Genomic DNA, 26,453 nt, shown 5'->3' with positions numbered 1-26,453 from the left:
CTAGGTGAAATGGGGATGAAAATAACATTTGTTGAGTTCTTATTATATGTCAAACACTCCATTAGCCTGTCCTGAGTGAGTCATGAATCATTTTGACCTAACAACATGGGTTGGACTTTATTAGGAGACACATTGAGAGTGGTTCGGAAGCAGCAGGCCAGAGTCAGAATGCCTTGACTTCCATCCTGGGCCCCTCACTTATTTTCTCTGTGACCTCTGACTCTCTATGCGTCTATCTCCTGATCTGTAAAATTGGGATAATAAATCTGCCTACCTATCATAATTTTCAGTGTCTTAGAAAATGTTTCAGACAACAGTATGGGAGCACAAAGAAAATAAGCACTCAGTTTGTAATCTAGTGATAATATTTGGTGGGGAGAAAAAATGAACTGAAAAGCAGGTTGTGGCAAGATCATAATTAAAAGTGTCTGGAGAAAATCTGGCATTCTCCTTTAAGCCATGGGAGACATGGACGGTTTTGTTTCTGTGAAGACAGGGCGTATTTTTAGAAAGCAAATCCAAGTGCCTGAGTCAGAAGGGTGGCACTGGAGGCCAAGGTGCTGATGGAACATGGAGTGGGGTTGGAGGGAGGGATGGATCTGAGGCAGCGCGGGTGACCCTTCCCAGAGCCTTCTCGGAGCTGGACTCGGAACACAACTTTTGCTCCCAAAGAGCTTTCCTGTGTTTGGGGCGCTATTCTGTTTCTTCAGAAATTGTCTAAGTATTCTCTGCATTCATATATTCCTCCTCTTGGTTAAATGTTAGTTGAAAAGATGAAGGAGGAAAAGCCTCTCTTTTGTTTCTTGACCTTTTCCTTACCCCAGGATGGGGGTGGTGATTGTCCCACCTCCTTCCCTTGGCCACCCTCAGACCCCTAAGACTGGGATGGCCAGTCCTGGTTGAGCCAACACCTTCCCAAACTGAGAAACGCTAGATGTGATTCTTTAATTGTATGACATTGATATGTGAGACTGTGTGTATATAAAGTATTTTATGGAAGACCTTCTGAGGCCGGAGTATATTGATATTCAAAATTAGATAGGTGGGGCCAGAGCAGTAGTACAGTGAGCAAGGAGAGCACTTACTGTGCATGAGGCTGACCTGGGCTTGATCTCCGAACCCTGTACGGATCTCCTGAACTCACCAGGAGTAATTCCTCAGTGTAAAGCCAGGAGTAGTCCTTGACAACTGCTGGGTTTGGCCCAGAAGCCAAAAATAAAATGAAAATGAAAAAATAAAATCAGGTATTACAGTAGTAACTTTTCAGTCAAAGTACCGAAAGGCTGTACCATCTGTCTAGATTTAAGCCCCACCAGCTGTGTATTTATGAGTAATTCAAGTCCTGGATGCTTGAAGAGATTTTTCACATCAGCCTCACCAAGATGAGAGTTTGCTCAGAGTTACATCGCCTCCCTAAATTGGAAAATAGAAGATTGACATGTTACTTCAACTAAAGAGAAAGCCTCTCAGTTTGTGTTTGGTATAAACGTTAAGTAATTCAACAAAATAGGAAAGCGCTGTATGCAGTGAATTCTGGGAATTGTTTTTCATTTTAGGATTTGTTTTGCTCATTTGTCCATGTGTGCTTTCAATGGAACTAGGAAATTACTTTCACACACCACATTTTCCATCTCAAAACAAAGAGAAACTATCTTAGTCCTTGTTCAGCATTCTTGGCCACCTAAGCTTAGTGATCTTCATATTTTCATCAAAATACAAGAAGCCACAGCCTCAGCTCATTTTAGATACTTGATGGTTCTTTAATTTGAAAAGTTCTGCAGTTTGAACAGTCACTTTAACAGAACTAATTAACATTAACTCTGGTGTATCAAATCGGGAAAGGATTCTTTCCTTAGCATATTCACTGAAAGAAAATGTTTCCTTAAAAAATGTAGGGCAAATCAAGTGTCTTACAATCTTGGTAGTCGATTTCAGAGCCAAAAGTTGTTCAAATCATGTGAAAATAAATGTGCTGGATGTTCTGACTTTCATTGGCAAGTGGCAGTTGTTTTGAAATGGAAGTGTGGTTCAAATTAAAATTGTCTTTGGGTTGGATCTGTGGCTATTTGAAGGCCTATGTTGTGTTAGGAGAGTATGTGATGTGAGGGTGCCCAGAGATGTTGAGCCTGTCAGGACAAGGCTCCAGCAGATGTCTGACCGACATCTGCTGTGTAGCTCATGCAAGCGTGCGAGCCTAGCCAGCTCAGTCATTTTGTAAAATAGATAAAGTAATGTTGACCTCACAGAATCAGGGTCAATATTACAGATACTATTGTTTGTATCAAATCTAGTCTTCAACACCTGGCAACAGCCTTGCGATTGAAGTTGAGTGACTTAACTTGAGTTTGACTTGAGTTCGTTCCCATCTGGATATGAATTCAAGATCAGAGAGAGAAGAGCAGGTAAAGGCCAGGCTTTGCGTGTGGCTGACCCATACCACTGCTTGGGTCCTGGCCTCCACACAGTATGGTCAGCTGAGCGTCAGGGGCAAGCAGGACACGTCCTTAAGTCATAGCATTAAATCACCAGCCGGGTAGGCCGGAGAACACCCAGGCCTTCTCAACACTGCCTGGGAGACCTTTCCAGAAAGTTTGCTCATGTCTAATAGAAAGAGGAAATACCAGTTCCTTCTCCATATTACAGCCCATTGAACAGGGCGGCTTCTCAGTGCTGTGTGTGCTGATCATCAGGGTCACTTTGGTCTGTTTCTAGGCTCCTTGTCTCTCTCACCGTAGGAGGACAGTTTTAAAAGAATCCACTACTTAGAGTTTGTTGCTGGATCCATGACCAGAATTTAGGACAAACATCACTGTATCGCTGTATCACTGTCATCCCGTTGCTCATCGATTTGCTCGAGTGGGTGCCAGTAATGTCTCCATTCATTCCTGTCACATTCAGGGTCAGGGAAATGAGGCCCATTATTACTGTTTTTTGGCATATCGAATATGCCATGGGTAGCTTGCCAGGCTCTGCCATGCAGGAATCTGCATCGCTCTCTTCTGGGAGCTTTGTTTTATAGTATCTGGATCTTGGCCATTGATGAGATTACATGAAGGGGGGAAGGGAGCAGTTTGTGGTTTGTGGGTGTGACTGCCAAGCTACTGGAAAACAGGGGATCTGGGTGGAGGAGGCCCAGTCCCCATCCAGGCAGGCTTGAAGATCTCAGCCACGGGTCCCACATACCTGGGTTCTTCTGTCAGTTCCTTCATGAGTAAGGCTCACCCAAGCATGTGGAGAGTGGACTTGAGCATGACTGCACCTGGGTTCTGGAGAATTTTGGCTGCCAGGGCTCTGCTTGGGGCGAGGAGGGAAACTCAACCCCCACCCCTCGAGGGGGCCCCGGTGAAGACAGCCTGGCGTGGTGGCAAAGAGATTCTTGGGCAAACATAGGTGCTATCAATAGCAGTCACTCATCCTGGAGTGAGGTGGTGGGAATAAGGCAACCACAACAGGGACACATACACATGCCCAGCAGGGCCAGTAGTGCTGGATTTCCACCACACATTTCTTTACTGTGGAGAGAACTGTTGGTCTCAAAGCAAGCATAAGAGGAATGCCTTCATAAATCAGCACTTGAAATAAGTTCACCAAAGTGGTCCTGGCTTCTTAGATCCTGATGACTTTTTGATGAAATGTAAAATATATTTTTTAAAATTGAAAGTGCTTCTTATGTCCCTTATCTTAATTATGAAATCCATTTGTAAATGCAGCAAAGATACTATGTTCTTCTTCTAAGGCATTAGGCAGCTTTCCAAAGACCACTAAAGTGATGAGCCAGAATCCCAAGAAACAACAATCCTAAAGAGTTAAAATGCTATATTAGTATTTATTAGTAAAATGCAATTAGTATTGCCCAGTCATTGAAGGTGGTGGCAGTGGTGGCATTACTCGTAGTAGTAGTAGTGGTGATGGTGGTGGAAGCAGTAGCAGTGTAAGGCTGTGATTATGCACCTACCCGGTACTCTTCTGCAGAAGCTCAGAGAATACAGATTTATAGATATAAGGAACCCAGTATCTCCCAAATGGCTACCATGGAGCCATTTTTTCATGTCTTGACACTTATCTTCTTTTTTAATTAGTTACTTAACGGGTTGTTGGATACCCCTGCATTGCTCAGGGGCTGCCTCCATCTCTGTGCTTGTGGAGGGGAGGTGGGGCAGTCACTTCCTGCAAAAGTTCTCAGGAGACCATGTGATATGGAGGATCAAGTCCCTGGCCTCTGGCACACAGAACATGCAAGTCCATTGTGCTCTTTCTCTCACCCTTGGTGCTTAAACTTTTAAAATTCTTATAACATTCAGAATTCTAAGCATTTTTTTCTTCAGCAGAACCATCTTGAGCAACCTATTTTCTCTCTTCTATTTGTTTGAAAAAAAAAAAAAACAGCAGCAACAACTGAGAGTTGAGAGAAAGAGCACAGGGTTAAGTCATTCGCCTTGCACTCAGCCAACTTCCATTCCGTCCCTGGCACCGCCCAGTCCCTCAAGCCCCGCCAAGACTGAAGAGCCAAGAGTAAATCCTGAGAATAGTCAGGTGTGGGCCACCCACCCCACATGCACCCCAACAAAAAATGATGAAAAAACTGAAGGCCCCGTTGAACAGGACAGTAAGGCCATCTGCAGGGTTCTGCGGGGCTCTGAAGGGCAATGGCAAGCAGACAGGGGAAGAATCTTGGTCTCTGCATGGAGAATTTAGGGGAGAAATGGCATTGGGACACTGGAACACCTTAGTTTAAACCTTTTAGGTGAGGAAATGTGTTACCCCATTGGTGGAGCGGGGGGGAGGAGAATGACACTTGACTTCTGGCTTAATTCTCATTTCCTGAGAAGGAAGAGATACATTTCTGCCATCGAGATGATAACCCTCTAAAACAGACTTTTCCTCTCTAGTTTCAGCAAATTTTATTTTAATCATAGGAAAAACTCTTGTGTTGATGTCAGGAAACTGTTTTTCTAAGACTCCTATTGGGAGACAAGGAAGTATCACCCTGGCATTGCCTTACCCACAACCTGGTGCAGCTCATAGTAAAATAAAGCCCGGCAGAAATCAGGCTCTGGGGTAGTAGAGCTTGTGTTCTGTTTTATCAGAGGTATCTACTACATTCAAACTCTCTAGTTTGCAGTGATATGAGTAGAATTAACTATGAACATTTGTGTACATGTGAACATGAATTGTAATTTTTCTTGAGGAAAGCCCAAACAAGGGATTTGAGTCCCATGTTGGGTCATCTGATAAGAATAATTAAACTTTCTAAGAAACATTGTAAGAAACCTTTACCAATGGGGCTATGTATGCCATTTGCATTCTTACCAGCAAAATAAGAGCATTCAGATTCTCCTTATAGCAGCATGGCATTAAATATTTTTATTTAATCCATTTTGATGGGATCCCATCAAATTATATATAATTATTATAATTTTGATTTTCATCATAGCTGATGTCGTGTGTGTGTGTGTGTGTGTGTGTGTGTGTGTGTGTTTGGGATCCCCAAGCAGTGAGGAGAGGACTCACACCCAGTGATTCTTGTGCAGCCAGGTCATAGTTGAGTGCCAGGGAATGTGGATATGGTGCTTCTTCAGCGCCAGTGCCAGGGACCACCCAAGCCACACTTAGCCCTATAGCAGGGACCATGTGGTGCAGGGATGGAACCAGGGCTGGCACACGCACAGATGCACACTTCCTCCTGTACTACCTCCGAGCCCATCCAACATCTCTTTTTTTTTTCATGATTAAGATTTATTTTTTTTATTTTATTTTTTATTTTTAATTAATGAATCACCGTGAGGGTACAGTTACAGATTTATACATTTTTGTGCTCATGTTTCCCCCATACAATGTTCGAGAACCCATCCCTTCACCAGTGCCCATTCTCCACCACCAGTAAACCCAGCGTCCCTCCCACACTCCCCAGTCCCGTCTCCCCCCACCCCAAACTGCCACTGTGGCAGGGTATTCCCTTTCGTTCTCTCTCTCTGATTAGGTGTTGTGGTTTGCAATAAAGGTGTTGAGCGGCCATTGTGTTCAGTCTCTAGTCTACATTCGGCACTCGTCACCCCTCCCCCGCATGACCTCCGACCACATTTTACTTGGTGTTCCCTTCTCTGAGTTGCCCAGAATGAGAGACCAGCCTCCAAGCCATGGAGACAACCTCCTAGTACTTATTTCTACTATTCTTGGGTGTTAGACTCCTAGTCTATTATTCTATATTCCACAGATGAGCGCAATCTTTCTATGTCTGTCTCTCTCTTTCTGACGCATTTCACTTAGCATGATACTTTCCATGCTGATCCACTTATATGCAAACTTCATGACCTCCTTTTTTCTAACAGCTGCATAGTATTCCATTGTATAGATGTACCAAAATTTCTTCAACCAGTCATCTGTTCTAGGGCACTTGGGTTTTTTCCAGATTCTGGCTATTGTAAACAGTGCTGCAATGAACATATAGGTGCAGATGTCATTTTGACTATACTTTTTTGCTCCTCTGGCATATATTCCCAGCAGTGGTATTGCTGGGTCAAATGGGAGCTCAACCTCTAATTTTTTAAGAATCGTCCATATTGTTTTCCAAAAGGGCTGAACTAGTCGGCATTCCCACCAGCAGTGTAGAAGGGTCCCTTTCTCTCCACATCCTCTCCAACAGTGGTTGCTTTTGTTCTTTTGGATGTGTGCTAGTCTAGGTGGTGTGAGGTGGTATCTCATGGTTGTTTTGATCTGCATCTCTCTGATGATTAGTGATGCAGAGCAAAAATATGGAACGCTTCACGAATTTGATTGTCATCCTTGCGCAGGGGCCATGCTAATCTTCTCTGTATCGTTCCAATTTTTAGTATATGTGCTGCCGAAGCGAGCACCCATCCAACATCTTTTTGTGTACTTATGTGCTACCTGCATATCCTCTTTGGTAGCATGTTCCCATCTTTTGTTCATTTTTGATTTGGGTGGTTTGTTTGCTTATTGATGAGTTTTAAAAGGTTTTATGTACTCTGGAAATGATTTCTTTGTTGACATTTGGTTTAAATACTTTTGCTCCAAGTCTATAGCTATTGTTTCCAATTTTTTATTGGTGCAAAAGTTTTTAATTTTGATGAAGTCCTGTTCTTTCAGTGTTCCACTTTTATAGATCATACATTTCGCATTTTTTCTAAGAACCCTGTACCTAAATCAATGAAACAAATATTTTATTTTCTTCTAAATACTTTCATATTTTTAGTTTAGATCTCCATTCATTCCAAGTTACTTTATATAAGCTTTAAACTGAGATTTTATTTTGCTATTGATATCCATTTGTTCTAATACAATAAAAAGACTATTCTCCCTCAATTGAATTACCTTTGCACATTTGTCAAAAATCAGTTAGCCATACTTGTGCTGATCTATTTCTGAATTCCCAGTTCTGTTACATTGATCTATGTCTCTGCCTCAGTGCGTTTACCACACTGTGTTGTGTTCTGTGCCTTACAGATCAGCTAGTGTGAGTCTTTCAGATTGCTCTTGTTTATATTTTTGCTAATTTTAGCTATTTTGCCTTTTCACATAACTTTCAGAACCAATTTTATATAGCTACAAAGAATCCTACCAGAATTTTATTAGCTTTGTATTATATCTGTAGATCGGCGTGGGGACATCACATCATGAACACTGTATGAATACTGTCATGAACACTGTTTGTCCTCTCTAGGTTTTTATTTTTTCAAATAGCTTCAGCAGTGTCTTATAATTTCTTATAATTTTACTTATAAAAATATAATTTTATATATAAGTCTTATAATTTTATTTATAAGTAAAATCATAATTTCTTTGTTTCCTATCTAAGTGCCTTTTTTCTCTCTTACTGATGGGGCTTCTAGTAATGATGTTGAATAGGTCTAGTGAGAATAGACATCTTTGCTTTCTTCTTGGGTTCCCCTCCCATCCCACTTTAAACTATGCGGGTGATCAAACCCAGGGCACACACATACGTGTGCTATAACACTGAGCCACATCTGTGGGCACTTAGTTTTGATTCTGGAAGGAAAAGCGTTTAGTGTTTTTCCATTTTTAACTGTTGGCATTTCTGTAGATGCCCATTTCAGATTAAGTTCTTTACCTACTTCTGTACTGAAAATTGTTTTATGAATAAAGTTCGGGTTTTATTAGGTGCATTGCCTTTATCAATTCATAGAAATGTGCCTTTTTTCCGACTGCTAATGGCATTGACTAAGAGCTGGGGAATGAGAGAATGCAAGGAGAAAGGGGTGGAAATAGAAGAAATGGGGTTCCCCCCATGCTCTCCACTCACCCAGAGCTCTGCCTATCTCTGAGCAAGGCTTTCTGCTCAATTCTGCCAATGCCAGCCAGAGACAGGCAGTTCCTGAGGTCCAGACTGTACTGACTCCAGTGTAGCGGCTGATGGAATTGGGAAATGCTAATACTACTGGTTTGGGATGAGTTTGAATTCTTCCTTGCTTATTTGAACTTACTACTGATTGCTTAGACTTTTTAAGTAGCTTCCAAATACATGATAATGCCCTGCCCAGTCAACTCATTCTGTGTCTCGCTAGGGGTCTCGCAGGAAGCCCAGAAATGGAAAAAAGCGACTGGAGGAGATATAGACCTGGGAGTACATACTCCAAAAGCCGGAGACTCTGAAAATAAGTGACATTTCTGAGAGAGCAGAGTTGTAGGAAGTGCCACAGTGAATAAAGAAGATAAGGTGTTAGGGCCGGGGGCAGTGGCTGCATCTTTGGGGACAAAGAGCAGAGGAAGAAAGCGGATTGTCAGGAGAAAGTTCAGAGTTCAGAGACATGCAGTCACTGCAGAAAGGGTGCTGAGGAACAGGTGACACCATGCCACCTATTATTGTTGGAGTACCGTGGAGAGCTATATCGGTCAGCTGGTGAAGAGGTAGAAGAACAAAGAAACAGAAAAATTCCTTGGTTATCTTATTTATGAATTTTATTTCTATTTGTTTTTTTCACTCCTTGACTGAGGACATTGCTGGTACATTTATTTAATGTCCTGTAACCCTGTGCATGGCATGCGTCCATTAAGGGTATCACAGAGGCAACCTGCTGGCAGCAGTGGGCGCACAGTGAGCGCTGGCTAAGGGCCATCAGGGGCTTGTCCAGTAAGGCTGGTGCAAAGGAGAAGAGAAATAAATGCCTAGCTGGAGAGCTGATTGTTTTCTTTAGCCTGGAGTTCTGGAGGAGAAGCATTGTTTCTATTTCATTTATCCCCCCTCCCCCACCCCGTGTCCCTCCATCCCCCCACCCAGCCCATTGACTCCAAAATCTGATGTTGAAGCAGCTGAAAATGACCAGAACAGAGTTTGAAAGACTTTCCCTAAAAGGATCTCGGGTTGACTGGAGTAAGCCCGAAGGACAGGGACAGATGCTGGCTGTTCTCACTGGTCTGTCGTATTTGGGACAACCTAGGTCATAGGAGGTTTCAAAGGCGGGAAAAACATTGACTCTGAATTACAGAAACAAAATTCCAGAGAAGGAGAGCAACTCAGTGGGTGAGTAAGAAGAGGAGGCATATGTCTAAACCACAAGACCCAACACTGCTCGATGTGTGGGACCGGACTACAGCAATTAAGTTGAAAACTGTCAAAGAGTCAGTTAGGCAGAGGGGAAGGAGCATGGGCTGATTGTGGAGGGATGGAGTCATGGGGTGGTGGAATTAGAAGTCATTGTATGCCTGAAAATCTGTACAGATCTGTAAATCAGAGTCTAAATTTAAACAGTTTTTTAAGTGATGCCAAATGTCACCTCTGACAGTAGATCTTTTAAAAGGTTGTGAGGGTGCTGGGGCAATAGTACGTTGCATATGGTATTTGTCTTGTAGGCGACCAATCTAGGTTCCATTGCCAGCAGCCCCTATAGTCCCGTGAGCACCACTAGGAGTGAGCCCTGAGCACAGAGCCAGGCGTGAGCCCCGAGCACAGAGCCAGGAGTGAGCCCTGAGCACAGAGCCAGGCATGAGCCCTGAGCACAGAGCCAGGAGTGAGCCCTGAGCAGTGCCAGGTGTTGCCCCTGCCCCCCCACGGCCCCCACCAAAAGAAGATGGGTAAGAACCAAGATACTTAGCTTTTCTTCTTCCGTTCGGTTCACCCCACCCCTGTTTTCAGAATGGAGGGTGTGATCTGTCCTTGAACTACTTAGTTCTCTATTGTCTTAACTGAATTTGTTTTTTCATTTTTCCCCCCATGATGACTGCTTTAAGTGCAAATAAGAAATAAGCCCCCCCAAAGTTCATTTCAAAGGAGGAATTGCCATGTCTTAAACCTTCCATGTTTGTATTTGTTCCCTTTTTCCAGGATCAGAATTCAGGCCATAAATGAAATTGGAGCTGGACCGTTTAGTCAGTTCATTAAAGCAAAAACTCGGCCGTTACCGCCCTTGCCTCCTAGGCTCGAGTGCGCTGCGGCGGGGCCGCAGAGCCTGAAGCTGAGATGGGGCGACAGCAGCTCCAAGGCGCACGCGCTGGACGACGTGGTGTACACGCTGCAGCTGGAGGACAGGAACAAAAGGTTCGCGGGTGCCTGTGGGCGGAGCCCGTGGCTGGCTGGGGGATGAAGCTCTACCCTCTACCCGTTGGTTTGTCCTTTGAAGCACCCTTCATCTCTGTTGGAAACTCACTGCCTTTTCTCCACTTGGAATTTCTTAGCTACCATTCTGAAGTTCCTGGTTTCTCTCCAGGAGATAATCTATGTGTTTGTTTTCTCTCATAAAGCCAGATGATCCCACCAGAGAAACTGCTCAGATGCCCGTCCACCGTGTAATAACGTTTTGTTAGTCACAAGTGTGGAGGGAAATAAGACTCAGAAAGAGATGTCTCCTCTTTAAATATTCAGTGGCCATCAGGACAAAACATGTTTACCGATCTGAGATTGCTGTGGTGATGGACGGAAAGGGTCGGGACTCGAAGTGCGGGTGATACAGTATCAAATTAACCAGAGCAAATAGGGGATTCTTTATAAAACTCCATGTCCAGGAAACACACTTGGCAGCAGAAATCAAATCCAGCCTTGAACATAGTATTTATATAACTTAGCTTCATTTTCCCTGAAAATAACACATCTAAAGCTAGGCAGCCGAATGATATTTAGGAATTATTCATCTACACAAAAAAGTAAAATTTCTATTAACACAAATAGAATATTTGTTCTATGTTGCCATGCCAGGCAAAGAAGGGAGGCAATTACTGTAAAACCAAGAGAGCCTGAAGAAGTGAACACTTTCTGAAATACAAAGCAAGAATTGGCGTAGAATTAGCTGCCATTTCCGCTTGGTGTGACATTGTCCCATGTCCATTTACTTTGGGAACTGGTTCTAGTTAGCATCAAGACCCCCCGGCAGCCTCTGTCACCCCAGTGTACATTGAAGTATTTTAACACATCTCATTGTGGCGGTCCTGCTGTGTGAAAGGCTCCGTGTGGGGTGTGCCTGCAATAGCCACCAAGATCCAGAAACCCAAGTACCTCTCCCAGGAGCACAAGCATCCACCCTAGTTAGTCATCAGACATCAGTGCCATCCCTAAACACTGCTCTGGGGTGGAGCAGGAGTCGTGCTTTGAGAGTTTGGAGGAAGCAGAAATTCCTTGGTTGTACAGGTCAGGAATGACTGACTTTTTGAAATTGTGAATTTTAAACCTGACTTGGAGGGACCTAGCAAACCTAATTATTTGGCTGCAAAAGGCAAAAAAAAAAAAAAAAGGAAAAAGATTGCTCTGTTGGAAACTAGTCCCACCTCAAAAGCATGGAGTGGGGAAGACTCCTTACGGACTGAACTCATGCCCACCCATGGAGCAGACACTTCTGCTCAGAGTACTGTGGGTTGAGTTTCCGTGAGCTCATTACTTTACTGCCAGGGGATTCCTCAACTGGAGAGGACTGATAAGAACAGGAATTACAGACTCACAGAAATCACGAGAAAGCTAACATTCGGAGAAGTTTGTGAGCAAGTCTTTGTTTTTTCCCCTGGTCGCATAACTTCCAGTGGTGGTAGAAAGAGCCTTCCTTGGAGAGTATCTTCTGGTTGTACTACTTCAGAAAAAGGGAAGCCCAGAACATTGTTGAAGCAAATGGTAGAAGTGGAATCAAAGGCAGTGCCTCACTATTGCTTTCAGAAATACGGGGACAGTTAGTCTCTGCCCCAAACCAGCCTTCCCCATGTTGCAGTTATTCCCTGTGTGGGATGGAGAACTGCATAAATGCAGATGCACAAGAGTGCCCTGAGCACTCATCCAAATGATGTTATGTCCTCAGGCATTTAAATATGCCAGACAGAAAATAGTACAGAGCCTGGTCGTCAATATATCAAAATATGTTCTGTCCTAACAACACTAACCAAAAAACAACCCAAGGCTGACCTTGTTGTTAATCACATAGATGCCTTGCCTAAATTTAAATGGCAATTTCAGAAAACTCACCATTAAGGACAGTATTTTTCTTAATTTTATGAGCTGGAGTCCAGATTTATCTTTTTTAAATTAAATTTGTCAGTGTCCTCAGAAACTTATTAAAGTGATGGGAATATAGAGCATAATAAATTCTCATTCTTTCTGTAGATTGATATTTCTGGGATTTAATAGGATGAAACCTGACCTAATTTGAGTCTGGAGATGACCTTTCTTAGTAACTTAGAATTCTTGTGAGCTATTGACCCTTTGAGCCAAACCTTTAACTTTGGATCTTGACCTGTGAGAATCAGAGTCTTTGTCAGTCCTAGTCTCTGTGAGTGTTTTGAGTCGTTGCCCCTGATCTGCCCAGGTGAATGGTGTCTTCCAGAGTAGTATGTCTTTCTTCATCTAATTTGTTATTAATATAGATTCAAGTTATGACTCTTAGAAAAGTTCACATAGCCTTAGCATAGACATTGAATTCACTAAGCACTGATAAATTCTTATGTATATTGCAAAACAATTGCTTTATGGTTTTTTGGTTTTTCAGTTGTTTTTGGGGTTTTGTCCTGGGATTTAACCCAAAGCCCCACATCTACAAAGAATGTGCTCTACCACCAAACTGCCTCCCTAGCCAAAAACATTAAATATCTTGTTATAAAGGTGAGAAGTAGAGCTAGCAAGAAAATTTTTTAAATTTACTTTATTAGTTTAATCTCTCTATTTCCTTTGTGAAAACCTTACTCACCAGTCACTGTGGGCATTTGAAATTTCCATGTAAACAGGAGAGGCCTCAAAGAGGCATGCTGCTCAAATCCCTGCCCCAAGGTAAGTCAACCTAGAATTTTCCTGGATGACTTGAACTTGCCATGTTGGAAGTGTTTTCCTCCTTTACCAGGACTTATATTTACCTTCTATTCAAGATTTTGACACTCATGGTTCCCAGCCTATGGTAACTGCCTATATATTTATTAGCAGCCTCAAAGCACTCCTTTACATTTATAAGTCTATTTCTACCTGGCACTTAAATTATGAACATTCAGCCAACAGTTTCTTCATGAACCAGGTTTTAGCACTAGGTCTTAGATCTTAGTTTTTTGTGAACTAAGTTTTATGTGCTAGGTCTTATAGGGATAGGGATATTTGGCCTACCTCTAAGGAGCTTGTCTTTCTCTGGAAATAAGTTAGCATGAAACACTGAGCAGACAGTGCAAAAAAATTATTGAATGTCAGCAGAAAAGCAAAAATTAGATTTGCTTGGCCATAGAGCAGTCACATCTTTTCTTAACAGAAACTCTGAGTGTCTTTGGTTTCTGTGTATGCAAGAAAACACACACACACGTGTATATATATATGTATATATATATGTGTGTATATACACATATATATGCATTTTATATGTATGTGTGTATATATATATGTATGTGTGTGTATATATATATATATATATACATATATCACTGTCATCCCATTATTCATTGATTTGCTCGAGCTGGTGTGCCAGTAACATCTCCATTCGTCCCTGTCACATTCAGGGTCAGGGAAATGAGGCCCATTATTGTTACTCTTTTTGACATGTCGAATATGCCACAGGTAGCTTACCAGGCTCAGCCATGCAAGATTCTGCATCGCTCTCTTCTGGGAGCTTTGTTTTATAGTCTCTGGATCTTGGCCTTGATGTGATTACATTGCACCAGGGGGCAGTTTGTGGGTGTGACTGCCAAGCTACTGGAAAACTGAGGATCTGGGTGGAGGAGACAGTCCCATTCTGAGCAGGCTTGGAGATCTCATCCACAGGTCCTGCATACCTGGGTTCCTCTGCCAGTTCCTTCATGGGTGAGGCTCATCCAAGTGTGTGGAGAGTGGTTTTGAGCATGGCTGCATCTGGGTTCTGGAGGTTTTTGGCTGCCAGAGCTCTGCTTGGGGCGAGGAGGGAAACTCACCCCACTCCCCTCCAAAGGGACCCCAGTAAAGACAGCTTGGCTCGGGAACAAGAGATTCTGTATAGATATATACATCTATATTCTGTATTGATATATACTTCTATATACATACCCATAGTAAACATTTAATAATGCTGCTTTAACCTAATACAAGGATCAGAATAATAAGATTAGCACATGCATTTCAAGACCATAGTGCTATGTCAATGACTTCGAACATGGATTTGTCTGTGTTCATGAAATGAAATGTTGTGCTGCCCTAACAGGATTTCAGTTGACGGTGGTTCTCATCCTGACCCTGGCAGGCCCATGATTCTGATATCTGCACATACCACTGAGGCCAGAGGAAGTTAAATCCCAGCAACAAATTTGTGGTTGGTGTGTTGTTCAGATTTAGTCAAGACAACCCAAGTATTTCAAAGCAGGCCTCCAGTCAATTGGGAATGGGGGAGGAGGGATCTATTTGAATGGATAATTTCCACTTGCTTTCCATTAACTCAGTCTCTGCGCCTGTGAGACTTTTCTGAATTTTTTTATTCAGAAAAAAAAAATTGGAGTAGTTTTATAATATGAACAGTTTAACTGCCTGATCACAGATCAGAGATCAGGAAACTACCTGGAAAAATGCATATATATTTTCTAGACAAGTAACAGAAATATAAAGGTGGCACAAGTATGTAAGCACAAGGGAGGAGTGAAGTTCTTAATGCTATTGTAGAACTAACTCCGGCTTACTTTTCATAGAGGAGAGACTTTAAGCATTTGTTTCCTTTGCTTCTCTGAACTAGTCTTGGATTCGCTTCATCACCCTTTCATACACCAGAGAGCAGGGTTGCTTCTTGACCAAGGTGTCAAGTCTTTGTTGTAGCCCCAGATCCATTGCTGAGTTCCGGGGTAGCCAGAGACGCGTGTCTCTTGCTCCTTTTTGCCTTAGGTTCTCCCTCTACAAAGTAGAGTTCATAATGACTACCTCCAGACCCTGATTACAGGGGGAAAAGTATGATTTCAAAAGCATTTTCCCTGTTTATGGGGGAAAGTATGATTTCAGAAGCATTTTTCCTTTTGAAAAGAGCATAAAATTTAGCCTACAAGATAAATAGTATTGCTGGTGCAGCCACTTTCAAACAGAAAAGTCGAAGCACTGGACCAGGAAGAGTACTTGGGGACAGACACCTAGCAGGTGACAGCCCAGATTCAGTCCCTGAGCCCTGTATGGCCTCTGTTCTCTCAGTGTGATTCCTATGCAAAAACAGAGCTTAAAAAATAATAAATAGGTAAAATGTCTAGGTGTTGGCAGACATGAGACCACTACTTTGTGACTGTAATCTGACCAAAAGTAAGATTTAGACAATATTTTTTCTTAAGGATTTGAAATCAAAGGTAGTAGTAAGATAACCGTTTTCTTAGACTCATAGGCAAGGGTATAACAATAACAATAGAAGTTGGCAAACAGTGTTTAGAAGACTCTAGGAAAAGCATCCTAGAAGATGAAATTTGCTGCATATATTTTGAAGCAAAGTAAAAGAGAATGCATTCCAAGGATCTTAGAATCCTGAAAGATTCTAAGTACCTTTCTTCCTATACAAATCCTCTTCTATATAAATAAGTGAAGGCATTTAAAGCATTATTGCCATCAGCAGCTTTAGTGACATTTGTTTAGAAAAGTAATATAAAGTTTCAGCCCATTAACTGCAAAGTATTGCAGCCTGTTCCTCATAAGCCAAATGGTCCACATTCAGCTAGAAACACAGGGTTAAGAAATTCACTCCTTTTCTCAGTCTTTAGGATATTTTTCTTGGCCTTTGGTGCTCAGTGTACAAACTGTGACTTTCAGCAGCAGCTGAACCAGACTTTGAAGTGCACCTCCTGCACAAGGTGTCCCACATGATGTCATCTGCTCCTCTGTGCCCCTACCCAGAAATAACAGAACTCATGTCCTTAGAAGAGTCAGGGTACATGCATTCCTGAGCTCAACATGCTCCCTGCCCCAAATTCACACACTTTGTACACTGACAAAGTATCTGTGGAGCCCAGGGACATTAAGGGAAGAGCCCCTGGCACTGTGAAAGTCTAACCACACTGTGTGTATTCCCAGCTGTGATCTGCGCTACAGGTTTTTGTTTGTTTTCTTTGGTTGACTGGTTTTAGAGCCACATCCAGCAGTGCTCAGAGCTTGCTCCTGGTGCCGAGCAGAGAGATTACTCCTGGAGGGCTCGGGGACCATCTGTGGGTGCCAGGAATCAAACCCGGATTGGCCACATGTAGGACAAGTGCCTACCCACTGTGTTATCTCTCCAGCCCCCTGCTTTAGGTTTTGAAACTCGCCATTTGCAGCCTTTCCTAGACTCCGTTTTACATCAAGGTGTTAGATCATTCCAAGAGTTAATATTAACCAGCTCCCTGTAAAAAGCCCAAGGATCATAAGATATTTATGAGTATTAAATAGACACCTGATCAATATCCTTTATTTTCCATTTTACATTTTGTTTTCAGAAATTTAAACATTTCTTGAATGTTTCTTCCAAAATGAAATGGTTTTCAGGAATTGGATTTAAAATCCCTGGAGCCAGGCTGATAGCATAGGGATTTAGGGCCCCACAGGACCTAGTTTGACCCCCACACTGCTTGTCCCCAGATCCCCTTGGGTGTATTCCTGGAGCCCCCCAAGTACTGGTGGGTGTGGTTCTGGGGGCCCCTAGCAGCATCGCATCCTTAGGCCCTCATGCTGGACAGTTCAAGCCAGCTGGCCCAGTCTCATCAAGCATGATCGTGGGGGCACTGCCTGGGAGACCTCTCCCCTTGGAAATTATTTTCTTCAAATGACTGAGTAAAGGAGCGTTTTAAGAAGCAATATGTCTGAGTTTCTTTTCTTAGTTGCACTATAAGGCAAAAGCAGCTATCTCTCACGGTGCTAAAAAATAAAATTCTGACGTCAAAATGTACTTTTTTTTGACTGTGGTGGAAATACTTGAACACTTTGAAAGATGCAGTAACTGTACCTCAGAACTGTGAGTGACACTGTTGTCGCTGTGCTACCTAAGTTACAGTAAAAATCTCATAGTTTTAACTGGACCTTAATAAATTACCAGAATTAAGACCTATCGAGATCGTACAGGAAATAAGGCACTTGCCTTGCATGCATCAACCACAGTTCAGTCCCCAGCACTGCATATCCCCTGAGCACAGAGCCAGGAGTAAGCCCCGGACACTACTGGGCATGTCAAAAAAATTAATAACCCTTAACAAATACAGTACTAGTAAACCCTCCCCAAAGCTTCTTGAAATGTCAAAATCCTTTTCTGCCTACCTAGTCCATATTTAATAAGAAATATTAGGAAATACTTGGTCTTTTCCTTTGGATCTGAAACTGGACAGTTAGTCCCACTGTCTGGGAACTAGGCTTGGGAAGCTGTGAGCTTGCTCAAGTTCCTGCTGAAAGGAACATACGCCACATGCTGCCTGAGAACTTGATGCCATTCGGTATCTGACAGAATGGCAAATATGCATCATTTTTGTAGTCATACTTGAAAATCACTGACAAATTGCCAGCATTAAGGGCTGAAGAGGTAGCACAGGGGTTAAGGCACCGGCCTTGTGTGGGGCTTTCCCCAGCTTAATCCCTGGTGTTAATCCACATGGTCCTCTAGGCATTTCCAGGAGATTCCTCATGAACTGTACCCTCGGGGGCAGATAAAGAGGAGATAGATTCTCGTGAGCTTTTGCATCTCCTACCAGTTATGTAGATCCTCCCCATTCCTGGCCAGTGCTTACCCCCTAGCTCAGAGCAGTGCCCCATGAAGCTTCATGGACCGGAGCTCCAAGCTAGACCTCTGGCTGTGAGCTCATGGTGGCCCAGATCCCGTAGAACATGGCTGTGATAGGTGCAAGCACTAGGCCTAGCACTGTGGAAGCAAAGGCACTGTGCGGGGCAGAGCCCTCGGGGAGGCAGGACAGCCACTGTCTGTCACTGATTGCTTTTTACAATGTGGAGTCATCCATCGTTGCCTCTTGGCATATGTAGGATATTTGATTGTACCCCCAGAGGCCTTTGGCTTCCTTATTAATTAGTTTTAAAATTAAGCTTGTCTTTAAAAAAAAATTTTAGGAGTGAGAAACAAATGAGTCTTTGTAAAACAAATATTTGATGAATATTTTTAATCTCTCTCTGAGTGGTTCTAGCCACGGGCTGTTAACCTACGAAGCCCCTTACAGAGACTGCCATGAAACTGGCCATGAATCACTAGCTCTGAAGAAGGAAGATTCTTCTGCCTCTTGGAATGAGGGGGAACATTACAGAATAAGGGTGTCTTTTTGGTGTTCGTTTGTGTGCATTTTGTTTTGACTAGTTTATTGTGGAAAATAGAAGTTATTGTTTAGCATGCACAGAAAGAAACAGACTCAGCTGATACATATTTGTGGCTGCTCTCTGCAGGGACTCTACAAATGCACCCCTTCCCAGTCTTAACGGGGAAATATTCCTGCTACTTCACTAAGCGTCCCTGTGCAGTGGGGGCTACCTTGCTAGCAGATACTTCAACAAGAATCTGAGCTTCTTCAAACATTTAAGAAGATAATGAATGAGCTCAGTGTTACCCACCCACTGGAATAGAGTGGCTCAGGGAAGGAAATGGAGTTTCTTTTTAAAAATCCTCTTCTCAACATTGAAAAATATTGAGAACCAACATGCAACAGGGATGGTTACATTTCAGGTCTGTTCTACAAAGCTCTGTCATAGTCCATGTAAAACTCATTACAGTTCCTTGTAGGGGGTCCCACACCCCAGCCCGTTATCCTTGCTTTGAGAGGAGAAAGCTAGACTGGCAGAGGCCAACAGCTGGAGTCTCTAAGTCTTCAGGTTCAGTTCTGGTAGTTGAATCACATTTTTGCCAAGACCCTTTCAAGTCCCCACATCTTGGGGAGTAGAGAAAAATAGACCAACAGTATTGCCCCTTTAAGCCTTCAAAAGTAAAACCCTTGAAGCATAAAGACTTAGTATCAAGTATTTTTATCAGATGAGATCTTAGGTTTTCAGTAACCTAAAATTGAGAGATGTGATTTTTATGAATAATTTTGTTTGTAGTTTAAGTAGCATGATTACATGATCTTTTTTTCTTTTTGGGCTTACAAACTGTCTTCATGTAAAGTTCAAAATATACATAAGGATATAAGAACTCTCTTTCACTCCTCCCATCTCTTTCACCCCACAATTTCCTTAAGGTTATCTGTTTGCTCTTCCTTCAGTTGTTTCCTTAAGATGAAGGACGGGGGAGCCTTTAAAAGTGAGTGGAATGTTGGGGCCAGAGCAGTGGGACAGCCAGCAGGTCATGTGCTCGCCTTGCAAGCTGCCAACCCAGGGTCATCCTCAGAATCTCATATGGTCCCCTCAGCCTGCCAAGAGTGATCCCTGAGTGCAAACCCAGGAGTAGGCCCTGAGCACCACCAAGTGTGGCTCAAAAACAAACCCAAAAAAGTGAATAGAATGTGAATTTAAGCAACAGGTTGTTAAAAACAAATCTAGGGATCTTGTCTTGCCCCTGCAATTCTTCCTGTGCCTTTTATGTCAGTTGACAAAAGGTTGTCAAATAGTGACAGCTCTCGTCAGAGTAACAGGCAGGTGATGGCTTATGGCTACGAGCATAAACTATATGCTAAACTAAAGGGAAGGCTCAACACCTGCTTACTTTAGGAAAGACAAGAGAAAGAAAATGTGGCCCCTTCCCCTTCCTTCTGCCAGGAGCATTGGCTGCTACCTCCCACTATTCTTTCCAAGGGAAATTCCAGCTACAAGGCGGGCTCCTACAGCTGCCCTACTCGGCCCTCACTGCAGAATGGTACCACCTTATCCTGAAGTCCTCTGGGCTTATGCTTCCAGGTGAACTGTTGTGACCTCTTCAGCTTTTATCTGGAAGCAAATGTATCTTTTATTTCTGAGTAATATGCTCCTGAGACACAGTGCTCTGATGACAGTTTTTAAGTGGTTCATTACTATCAGCAGTTTCCATAATGCTTTTTGTAAGCTAGAATGGAATTTCTTTTAAGAAATTGGTTAACTACTCTGATATAAGAGCAAAACTAGGATGAAAGAACAAAATAGCCAGTCCAGAAGCAGCAGGTCTTGATGGACTTGACAATGAATATGTATACTATCTGGCTCCAGGCCCCATTCAGATAGCACTAAAAGTAAGGGTACAGAATCTGCTTCAATCTATTGTTTTGTGATTGTGTTACTGCCCATGTATATAATTAAATCTAGAAACAGAGGTATGTCAAATTTATTTTCCAAAGGAAAGAATACTCTCCTTAGCACATTGACGGCAGGAAGTTCTTTCCAAACTCCTCTAAAAAAACAGGCTTAATTACAAGTTTGTAAGAGAGATGTAATGCTTTTACTTTTCTAAGTCATGGCTTTGTTTTGTGATATAATTAAGGGCAGTTACTCTAGTTAGAGATTCTAGCCCAGGTGAGGCTGAGTTAATCAATACCTGTTTGCCTCAAGCATTAACAAGGGCATCTTCATTAATGTGGTGATATGTCAAAAGTGCTGAGTAGGTTGCCATGGCATTCATGGGTTCCCGCCTGGACTCCGACTTCCCTGAAATTAAAAGGGGTCAGCCCTCAGGATAAGGTCCTTCCTTACACACCAAAACAGAAGGAACATTAATTTGTGACGTGACTAGGACTTAGAAACTCAATTATAAATGTTGATGAACACTTGCACACTTAAAGATATGCATTAAGTGTAGCACGTTTTTGTTCCTGGAAAAAAAAAACACCCAAAGTTTGTTTAATCTCATTTCTCGCCATCCATTCATTCTGCAGAAACTCTTCAGAAAATCTATTCCACTCAAGACCAACTAACCCACAGGGATTAAGTCTTACTCATCTCTGAATCCCTAGAGCCTAACACACAGCAGATGTTCCAAGAAATTTCTGTTAAATGAAAGCATAATTTCTGCTTACCCCTGAGGCCACATCGGTCTAAGAGTCAAACATTTTGAATTGGGTGATGCTTTCACTGCCAGACTGCCCGCAGTATCTGAAAACAGCAGATTGTCCTCAAATACAGTAGAAAGCTCTGGAAAGAGGAAGAACCAGTTGGTGTGCGTTTGGATTAATTCATATAATTATTCTCAACTGTCCTTAACCAACAGAATTCAGATCCTGAATCACTGAAACTTCCTCATTAGTACATGAGGTGTAACATTATTGCCAAAAATATAGTTAGCTATAAAAAGATAAATAATGACAGCATAGTCTAGTTTTAATTAACACAATTTCATTGTGAAATACTAATTTTTCAAGATTCTGGGGGGAAGCACTTTATGTATATGTGTGTTTCTGTGTGTGTTTGGGGGGGCCCTTTCCTAGCCCTTGAAATATATTTTTAAGGATCTAATTGTCTGCAGGGGGGTCTCTTAAACAGTGTTCAGAGACCCTTTGCTCTCCACATGGAGCATTCAGGCCAACCAGGCCAGATGACTGGATGATGGGTCCTGAAGATGCGTTGCAGCTCAGATTCTGATGTCCCAGGGACCACTAGGTTCACCTGAAGACACTGGGGCCAGGGCGGGGGGATTCCAGGGCTTCAACCAAGAATGCCTGTGGAGGGGTGTTGAGCATGAAATTCCCTGGATCAGACCGGGGCCCCATACATACAGAACATGCATGCCTACGTCCATGTTATCTGCTGACCTTTGAAATATATTTTTATATTCACACCTTCTAAGCTTATATATCCTGGAAATATCAATTAGCGGAGGTGCAGAACAGTCCTGATTCAGAAGAGAGAATTTGCAAATAGCCACAGTAAAATTGTTTGGCCCACCCGTGCAGTTGCTCTGTTATTTTGATTAATTTGGATGATTTTGCAAACAGTACATTCTTTATACACACTTCCTCCAGAAATCCAAGAGGAAATCCTAAATATCTTCTTAACATTTTGGGGGAAAAATGCTTTGGAAGATCTTGGAAAGATGAAGATTCAAATTAAGAGAATTTTCTAGGTAAACCTTAGTCATTTGGAAAAATCAGGTAAAGAGGTGCCCACTTAATATTAAAGTTGGCACGTAGTAGATGGTGTGCTGGTAATCTTGAATTATATAGATATTGCCACTGTGGAAAATTTGAAAAATTTTCATTTCATTTAAAAGTATGAGGGGCTGAAGAGATATTACAGAGGTTAAGACACATGCCTTGCATGTGACCAACCCCATTTCTTTTGCCACACGACATGGTCCTCTAAGGCCCCTAAGTTCTGCCTAAGCAATCTTAGACATCCCAAGCACTGCCTGGGTGCCCAGGATATCCCTGGAGGCACAGAGGGCCCAAGCAGAGCCACACCCTTGGCGCCTCACATTGAAGCACTTAACTTACATTTAGAGTTCCCTGGAGGACCCTTCCCCCCCCAAAAAAAAAAACAATAACATAAATACCTCTGTAAAAACTATAGAATAATTAAAGAGATCTTACTCTAAGCTCTCAATATATGCTTAAATGTATAATTTTCTAAAACAAATTGTCTAAAACAAATATTAGACATTAAACTCAATTATAACATAGTAAACCTTTACCCCTTTTTAAAATGGTTGCCTGGAGCTAGAGACACAGCACAGCAGATAGGGTGTTTGTCTTGCACGCGTCTGACCGGGTTTGGTCCCCTGGCACCACATACGGTCGTGAGCCAACCTGGAGTGATCCCTGAGCTCAGAGCCGGGAGGAAGCCCAGCAAACTGCTGGGTATAGTCCAAAAACAAACAAAAAATGCGAAAGGAGAGAGTTCAGTGGCTGAGCCCATGCTTTGCAGAACCCCCAGGCCTAATTCCCACCAACACATGGACCTCCAAACATTCAGGAAAGATCCCTCTCTCCCTTGCTCCCCAGCACCGTAGGGTAAGACCCAAAAACCAAAACAAATACGTATAACATGTGAAAAGCATCTCCCAGGTTGGTCATCTGATTCATTAGTGCACATCAGAGTTTGCTGTTACTCAGAGTTCAGGTAGTTGATGGAATCTGCTCCTTCCTCCAGGTTTATTTCAATCTACCGAGGACCCAGCCACACCTACAAGGTGCAGAGACTGACGGAATCCACGTGCTACTCCTTCCGGATCCAGGCAGCCAGTGAGGCGGGGGAGGGGCCCTGCTCCGAAACCTACACCTTCAACACCACCAAGAGCATCCCCCCCACTCTCAAAGGTTTGTCACCCTGTGTTGTGCTGTGCTCTTCTGCAAGAGTAAGGAAAAGTAGGGACTTCGAGTAGGAGACTTATATACACTCTTCTTAAAGTTCTTGTGGTAGTAGGATAGAATCAAAAGAACATTCCAGTAGAGGAGAGAGAATTGAGCTCTCTGGGTGGGGGTGGAGGGGACGAGAGGCCTGAAAAGGCCTACTGTTGATGGCATTTCTCACGTATAAATGACTACTTGATATAATTTTATGGTGAAACATTCTTACCCCTTGGGGTTGCAGATGGATGGACATGAAGAGAAACATACCCAAGACTTTGAGTTAGAATGAAGGTGAATCCTGGTGTCGGGGAGGGCTGGTAACACTTCACATAGAACAGTCAGTATTTCCTTTCCCTGGCACCGTATGGCCCCCACAGCCACCACCACGAGTGACCCTTGAGCACAGAGCCAAGAATAAGCCCTGAGCACAGTTGACTATGACTAAAAAACAAAGCAACAAAAAACACCTAACTGCCTCTAAAGAATTAAAAATAGCAAAGCAGTTCCCCAAAAGAGAAGAGTTGCACATTCTAGTATAAAATAGAACAATACAAGATACTAGAGCTATAAGGATACACCCAATGTTATGGAAAATATTTTTTAATTCCATGACACTTTAAATGCTAGAGCCTAATATAATTTAATTTACAATAAGTCCAGTGGGTGAAAAATAAACCAAAATTATATAAATATTTCATTAATGTTTAAAGACTTCCAGTGCTGCCCATTCTCTGTGCTTTGTATCAACTGTGCCCTGTGCCAAATGTGACTTTGCCTCTAATGTGACTTGTTCCTCAGACTCTTGCACATGTAACTCTCCTTCCTGGAGAAATTCCTGTAATGTTTTCTTTATTTTTTTTAATTTTGTCTTGGGAGCATGATGGGGGCAGGGGGGAGGACACTTGGCTCAGTGTTTGGGGATCACTCTCAATGATGTTTGAGGGACCTTGAAGTGTCAGCTATCAATCCTGGGACTCCAGCATGCAAAGCATGTTCTCCGGCCCTTTAAGATAACTTCCAGTCACTTGTTTATTTTATAATCTGCCATCTTTGTACCTTGTACCATGCTCTCTTCTTCCCTCAAATAAATCTTGAGTGACTTGAAATTAGGTTTATTGTGCCTATTTTTTCATCCCCTGTCTAACCTAGCACAGAGCACAACCATAAGGGAATACTCAATAGGCATCCAAATATATAGAAAACAAAAATGTGATCCCGGCCAAGAATTTATCAACAAAAGAATAAGCAAGGAAATTCTAAACAGTGGCATGCTACTCATGGACTGTCTTACTTATGTAAAAAGCTCCTGGCTGCTTCTGTCATTGGTTGAACAGACAAATTGCCTTCTGGGTTCTCACAAATGACTGTTGACATGATACTCTGAATTTTGAACTTGGATGTATGGGTTTGTATTTCAGCACCTCGAGTAACCCAGTTAGAAGGAAATTCATGTGAAATTTTATGGGAGACGGTACCACCAATGAGAGGAGACCCTGTCAATTACATTCTGCAGGTATTGGTCGGAAGAGAATCGGAGTACAAGCAGGTAAGAACCGGTGGGCTCCAGCGAAAGCCTTGGAATCAGGCTGGTTTCTCGCCTCTGCCAGCAAATTACAATTTTTTAGCCAGTCATAGACTCTTAGTATGATGCAGACCTGTTACCAAGTTAAGGAAGTCCTCATTTGTACTGTAATTTCATGTGATGTTATTCACCTTAAAATTTCAGTTCTCGAGCATAAGCTTGTAAGGAGCTTGAAGTTCTTTATTTGTAGTTGGCTTTGGCCTCTAGATTCACAAATTGCATACTCTACATCATTGAAAACTGAAATACTACAGTTTTATAATGAAGAACAAATTGTTTCCCTCTACATACTGAAACTTATATCCTATCATTTTTACTGAAGTTCTAATGAGTAAGGAAGATAATGATAAGGAAGATAAGTAACCTTTAGGTTATTGAGTCCTTTGACTCAGATGCTCTTGTCACAGGTTGTCACTTTGGAATCTGTACAGGAGTCACTAAAAATGTGTTAAAATTCTGATGTACTAGTAGGGGTGAAATGCTTCAGGTAAGGGCAAGTTCATAGGTGATGCTGATGTTTTGCTCCTTCATAATATGAGGAGCAAGGCTGTACAGATCACCTATAAATCTATGCAAGATAAAATAGAAATATAACCAAAGAATTTGGTTTTTATTATTTTCATGCTCTTTTTCAATCTTTAATGCTTTCACAGCCACCAATTATTATATTATGCCAATGAAACCTACAGGTATTCTCTAGTTTTCTGTAGTGTTCCCAGGAATGGAGTAACCATTTATGTGAGGTCAGCCTGTGTTATTCCTTAAGGTAGCTAAGCCACTCCTTATTAGTACTTATATTAGAAGCATGTATTTATACCAGATTCAGTTGAAGTTAAAAGTAAATAAAAAGAATCAAGAAAATGTTATTATACTTCACTCTAACCTTGTTCATGTGAAGTGTAACAAAAGAATGAATTTCTCTAGGCACATTTTAACAAAATTATCTTAGATGTGACATGTATGTGTTGATTAACATCACAAAGTGATACCACCAAAGTTTTCACCATTCCTCTTACAGAACAAAATACTTGTTTTCTTTCACTTCATAATTTCACCCTGCACAGAATATCCCATGTAAGAAAATAACTGATTTTATATGTATGATTGTTTTATCTTACCAGAAAGTTAAGACTGGTTTCAGGACAACAGCTCACATAAAAAGCAAAGGATCTTCCCCACCAATTCATCAGTTTTAATCAGTAGTACTGTACTGTTGTTACTTGACAATTTAAAAGTGATCAAAAGAAATGTTGTAGAAATTCAATTCCCAGAGTACATCCATTACTTGGTCATCATTGTATTTTAAAAATGCTCT

General features: G+C 42.1%; 1 protein-coding gene and 1 non-coding gene across 4 annotated transcripts in view; one reads left to right on the top strand and one right to left on the bottom strand.

The window, feature by feature from the left end:
• The window catches only part of FNDC3B (fibronectin type III domain containing 3B), a 362,568-nt gene that overhangs the window by 322,700 nt on the left and 13,415 nt on the right, over positions 1 to 26,453 (top strand). For all 3 annotated transcript variants that reach the window (XM_055128349.1, XM_055128351.1, XM_055128350.1), the window contains 3 exons: positions 10,301 to 10,513; positions 23,357 to 23,523; positions 24,975 to 25,102. In XM_055128349.1, coding sequence (XP_054984324.1) covers positions 10,301 to 10,513; positions 23,357 to 23,523; positions 24,975 to 25,102 — 508 coding nt within the window. The remainder of the gene's footprint in view (positions 1 to 10,300; positions 10,514 to 23,356; positions 23,524 to 24,974; positions 25,103 to 26,453) is intronic.
• Positions 6,747 to 6,854, bottom strand: LOC129402792 (U6 spliceosomal RNA). The gene has a single exon (XR_008628835.1). It is a non-coding gene; the product is annotated as a U6 spliceosomal RNA (small nuclear RNA).

This window comes from Sorex araneus, chromosome 2 (genome assembly GCF_027595985.1).
Source record: "Sorex araneus isolate mSorAra2 chromosome 2, mSorAra2.pri, whole genome shotgun sequence".
Classification (NCBI taxonomy): domain Eukaryota; kingdom Metazoa; phylum Chordata; class Mammalia; order Eulipotyphla; family Soricidae; genus Sorex; species Sorex araneus.
Note: the sequence above shows the minus strand (reverse complement) of the source record. Positions and strands in the feature narration are given on the sequence as shown.